This window comes from Toxotes jaculatrix, chromosome 8 (genome assembly GCF_017976425.1).
Source record: "Toxotes jaculatrix isolate fToxJac2 chromosome 8, fToxJac2.pri, whole genome shotgun sequence".
In the NCBI taxonomy this organism is placed as follows: Eukaryota; Metazoa; Chordata; class Actinopteri; family Toxotidae; genus Toxotes; species Toxotes jaculatrix.
In genome coordinates, this window is record NC_054401.1 from 14,465,824 (window position 1) to 14,470,993 (window position 5,170).

Here is a 5,170-nt window from a genome sequence, read left to right on the forward strand (position 1 = left end):
GCAGTCCACAGTCAGTAAACCGACCAACTAAAAATTGGTCAGTTTACTCATTATGAGGAGTAATAGTTGTCTTGGATGAATTGTAATCATTTTGGTGATCCCTTCGCTTTTCACATAGAACCGTCATGAGGTCAAAATTTTAATTTGTCCAACAGTCTTAACTAAGATGGTAAACATGGTTAACATTGTACCTGCTTAGTATAAGCACATTAGCATTGTCATTGTGAGCATGTTAGCTGCCAGCATGTCTAAAGATTCTTAATCTTGATTTCCAGTCACTTATAGTTACCAGCAGTGGCGGCTCCTGACAAATCTCTGGGGGGGCAATTGTTGCAATGATGGCTAAGATGACCCGTTCAATGGGTAAAATAACCAAAGTCACTTTACAATGTTACATTGTATTGTATAATTTGGTTATCCTGGTCACCTTTCCTGTTCAACCACTAGCTAAATGGCAGCATCAGACATGAATTGTACATACTGTACAATATTTTTGTGCAGCTATATCAAGTTCATAGTTAATTTCAAGAGTATAATTATTTTGGTTCTAAGATGAAACACTTCCACTGTGGCCATCAACAGATACACTGTCATCTACTAGTTTGCCCTCATTTACACCTCTGAAAGTAAAAAAAAAAAAAAAAAAAGACATGCTTTACAATTTATTACAACAATCCCATTGTCTTCATCTAACAACATTTTATTTTAGGTGCAGCAGTTGTTTTGATGAGTGAAATCAATGTTGGCATAACCTACTGTTTACTCTATATACCAGAGGTGTCCAAACTGTTCCACAAAGGGCCGTGTGGCTGCAGGTTTTTGTTCCAACCAAGCAGCAGCACAGCAGACTTGACTCGTTTAATCAACTGATCTCAGTCTTCAGACAGTTGATTGGTCACTGTGTGCTCTTCATTGGTTAAAACAAAAACCTGCAGCCACACGGCCCTTTGTGGGACAGTTTGGACACCCCTGCTACGTACAGTCATCATCAAAGTAACCATGACAACACACTTAAGAGAATGATGCCAAATTGACAATCAAACCAAATCAAATTATACTTAAATAAAATCATCACAGATCATATATACATATATATAAAGTATATATTCAGCTGGCAATGTGCAATCAAAACAACCATTTACAATTCAACATTCAGAGAATACAGTAACTACAATAACAAGAGCGACACCACTAAGTCAACCAGTCGCAAGGCTAACTCAAACACGCAACAGAATTTGACTCAGTAAATAAGACAGCCTAGAATATGGCGGTTCTTGCTCACCTCATCGTTGTGACTACACACAGCCATCATGTAGCTCTCATCCAACTGTGTGGCGATGTTAACTCTTACAAAATACGAAAGTTTCAGGCAGCTGTCCATATCCATATTGGATGTTTCATGTTTTCTCACCTTCTTCGAGAGATAGTGCATGTCGGTGTCTGTGTTTCTATCCGGGTGAATCAGAAGGCAGGGGTAGCAGAACAGCGTGTTAGCTACTTCGCATCCTGCTAGCCACGTTTTCCGCTCATACCAGCGCCGTGAAAATCCGCGGCTGTAGGTTTTCCCCGCCTTTGAAGACACCTGCTTGATATTTTAATTTGGTCTGGGTGGCCCTAATTCTTTGATAGCTAATTTATCTTGATTGCTCCGACGACAGAATGGTAATTCCCGCAATGACACGATGGAGTTCCTCCGTTGAGTTGCAATGCTAGCCATGCTGATCTTGAACGTGAACGCGATGCGTATGCGCACGTGACTTCATCAGTGCGTATGACGAAAGCACGTTAGGGCCTCTTATACAGTCTATGGTTAGGGCATTGCAGGGCCTACACTTTGAAAAAAAAACATGTCTTATACAGTCTATGCATGTAAGTCTACGAGGACGCCTGGGGCGACTTCTGACTGAAATCGCCCCAAGGGGCTGCTGATTGGACAATGATATTCAGACTTGGAACGGCATAATAAACTCTTATGTTTTTTCGTGTGGGTCAAGGAGGGCGGCGTCCATTAGCCAATATCCTATTATGTCTTGCTTCATAATGTCCTAGCTACTAAAAACAAGATAGAAATGCTCAGTCAACATCCTATCAGTGCAACTGCGTCCACCGAGTCAGCTGTTTTGTAAGACCCCCTGAGCTGTCATACCCATTGAGAAATTCAACATTGGAATGATCTGCACTCCATAGTCATGTTACTTTGATATGAAATGTCTTCACATGACACAGTAGTAAAATCTAGAAGAGAGCATATCACAAAATTATTTCTCAGTGATATAGGATATGAAGTTACACCTAACTGTAGCTATGATATGACGATGGAGGACAACACCCCCCTTGAAAAAGTGCCCAGACGGCACTTTCAGTGATGGCAGAAGGGCATATGTCAGCCTTGTACTCCGTGTCCGGGGTATAACATTGTAGGCTCCTGCGACTCAACAACTGACAACCACTGCCAAGAGCAAAGGTAAGAATAAAGGCACGTTCAATACTTTGGTAAACTGCTGTAACTAACGGTAAATGAGTCTAACGGGGAAAAAAAAAGAGGGAGGAGCGAGGTCGCTATAGATATTGCTCAAACGTTTAACTCTTCAGCTAAAGGACCATGGCGCACTCCGCTAGATGTCCTGATCTGACAACCTACTGGAATAGGAATGCTGCAAAATGTGAGCCATGTAAATTAAAACCAGGTAGGTATATTATATTATATTACATTATAATATATTATATTATATTATATTGTATTATAGTATAGTATAGTATAGTATAGTATAGTATATTATTTCTCAATCATAAAGGATATGAAGTTACCCCTAACTGTGGCTACGATGACTATGGAGGGCGACACGAATCCCCCTTCAAGAAGTGCCTTGGCAATACTTTCAATGATGGCAGCAGGGCACTGTGTGAGCCTTGTACTCCGTGTCCGCCGGGGTATAAACTTGTAAGACCCTGCAACCCAACAACTGACAACCATTGCCAAGAGCAAAGGTAAGAATAAAGGCACGTTCAATAAACTGCAAAATTGCGGCTGTTTCTGATATGGCCCACAGCAGATTGGACCAGATCTCTGCACTTCCCCGTCGAAGTTGGGAGTATCATTTCGCCTCACATAGTAGAACGAGAAAAAAAAACTCAAATAAAAAAAAGTCCTGATACAAAAATCATATCAAAATGGCTGATACGTTTTCATCTTACGTGCGATATTACAGCAGATGGCTATGTTTTTTTTAATTAATACTATTTTATTTTCGAGAAACGAACCCTTTGTGTTTCGTGAAGTAAACAACAGCGTTTTCCACAGAAGTGGGACCACCGAAGTTGCCACCACTGTGAGTAGGCCGGCCCCGAGCATTAAACTGAGTTATTCGAATAGTGTTGTCGTTGGAATAACCTCCGCTTATCCTGTTTTTCTCCCAGAAACCGGCAACATCTGTGCATGTTTCAGCCTTTGTCAACAAGACGCCAACGGTAATCGATTTAACCTTTAACATCTGTGTGTGACATTATGATAAGCACCTGAATGACAGCACGTCTGGGAAGTCAGCCCACTAAAGAAAATCCCCAGGTTTCATGGGTTGAGTCATGAATTTAAAAAGTGTTTAACCCTTCTTTTTCTTTCTGTTACACGAGAATAATTGAATTAGGCGACTAGATAACTATGACAGTAAAAGACCATATATCTAATAATACTTCAAAAGTAGCCTATCACCTACTATTTTTTTTTTTCACAGTTGGTCTGTTAATGTTCATGTCCATGCCATCGTATTGTTGGATCTGTCAGCTGTGCATCAGAGATAGGCAGTTTCAGAAATACTCAAACCGACTTGGCACCAACAGTCACGCAAGAGCTGTCGCTCTGTTTTCATTTCAGATTGCAACAGACCCTCTAACTGTGACAATCCCCTCCACTCAAAATTCAGAAACACCTGCTAATTCCGCTGTACTATGTAAGTTAAACACAGACTTGTTTATCTAACAAGAACACATCTCTTCATCGTCTAAATTTGACCTTTAATGTTTTTTTTTCCCTATTTTTGCAGGGACAGTACCATTAGCCGTCCTAATTTCCATTACGCTTGTTTTGTTATCAGTTTGCATAATCTACATAAAGCGGAAGAGAGGTTTGTATATTGACTGTAAGTGCGAGCATAAATGTGGAGACAGCCTTCTGTGGACTACTCAAAGAATGGCAAAGTTCTGACACTGATGTTAACAATGTGTATTTGATGTAGGTCAGCACTCAGTATTGACTTACAGGAGAAGATCTTCGTTCATCAATGAAGGATTCTCTCCCCTCCCCGCTCCTGCTTGCAAGAATGATCTGGAGATCATGCTCAGTGAGTGGAAATGACAGTTGATTATTTTAAAATCAAGGGGTAGGAAATTTTTTTTTCACAAGTCTGGAAACGGGACCAGCTGTTTTTACTCAGGAAATGTTTTCTATAATTCTTTCTATTCTGGCAATCCTTACTTGCATTAGAGGCCAGACTCATCCAGACACTGAAATGATACATGATTCATGATCTTATGTGCACAAGTCATTGTATGATGAAACACGGTAGGTGTAACTACATATTTCTTCTGTAGGTCCTGAAATCCTGTCAGAACCTTTACCGACAGTGCTGAACAACCTGGATGTTTTGGAAGAGTTGGTGATTTTGCTGGATCCAGACAGCAACGTAGTAAAGACCACCAAACATCTGGCATCGCTGTGCTCCTTCCCCTCCACCTGGATCACTTACACCTACTCTATGAAGGATACTAAGAGCCCTCTGAAAGCCATGCTGGAAGGGGTCACTAGCAAACACCCTGACTGGACAGTAGGGCATCTGGCCAAGCTGCTCAGGCAAATAGAGCGCAACGATGCCATCGCTGTTCTTGCCCAACTCAGACCGAGATAATTATGTAACATTACTTTTTCCAAGCTTTCCATGTTGTGAGCAGGGATGTAATATCCTGGCCTGGGCTTAGTGATGTTAAATAGAAAGCAGATGTCAAAAATGCTGGCACAGACCTCAGCCATGAATTTGTATCCTCATTCTGTTTCAGGGCTGACAGTTATTTTCATGTTTTAAAAAAACTAATATTTCAATAAACGCTTTTTACTTCACATTACTAGTTTTTCTCTAATTTTCTTATAAAAAATATTTAAAAAATGGAGTTTGTTCAA

The 5,170-nt window shown here is 40.6% G+C and overlaps 1 protein-coding gene across 3 annotated transcripts; it reads left to right on the top strand.

The window, feature by feature from the left end:
• Positions 1–2,180: 2,180 nt before the first annotated feature.
• On the top strand, positions 2,181–5,110 carry igflr1 (IGF-like family receptor 1). Of its 3 annotated transcripts, XM_041043855.1 has the most exons (9): positions 2,181–2,464; positions 2,593–2,687; positions 2,796–2,988; positions 3,302–3,329; positions 3,418–3,468; positions 3,872–3,947; positions 4,041–4,136; positions 4,233–4,337; positions 4,588–5,110. In XM_041043855.1, the coding sequence occupies exons 2-9, from the start codon at positions 2,603–2,605 to the stop codon at positions 4,899–4,901; spliced, it is 948 nt and encodes a 315-aa protein (XP_040899789.1). In that variant the 5' UTR covers positions 2,181–2,464; positions 2,593–2,602; the 3' UTR covers positions 4,902–5,110. The 3 variants fall into 3 exon arrangements, with proteins under 3 accessions (XP_040899789.1, XP_040899788.1, XP_040899790.1); XM_041043854.1 differs by lacking the exon at positions 2,181–2,464 and having other exon boundaries at positions 2,485–2,687; XM_041043856.1 differs by lacking the exon at positions 2,181–2,464 and having other exon boundaries at positions 2,487–2,687; positions 4,041–4,121.
• The last annotated feature ends 60 nt before the right edge of the window (positions 5,111–5,170 follow it).

Bases quoted from the DNA above. Each gene is read 5' to 3' on its own strand.
- igflr1 (XM_041043855.1), top strand. From the start codon at position 2,603: ATGGCGCACTCCGCTAGATGTCCTGATCTGACAACCTACTGGAATAGG. The intron at 3,330-3,417 runs GTGAGTAGGCCG...TTTTTCTCCCAG, and splicing joins CCACCGAAGTTGCCACCACT to AAACCGGCAACATCTGTGCA. The intron at 3,948-4,040 runs GTAAGTTAAACA...CTATTTTTGCAG, and splicing joins TGCTAATTCCGCTGTACTAT to GGACAGTACCATTAGCCGTC.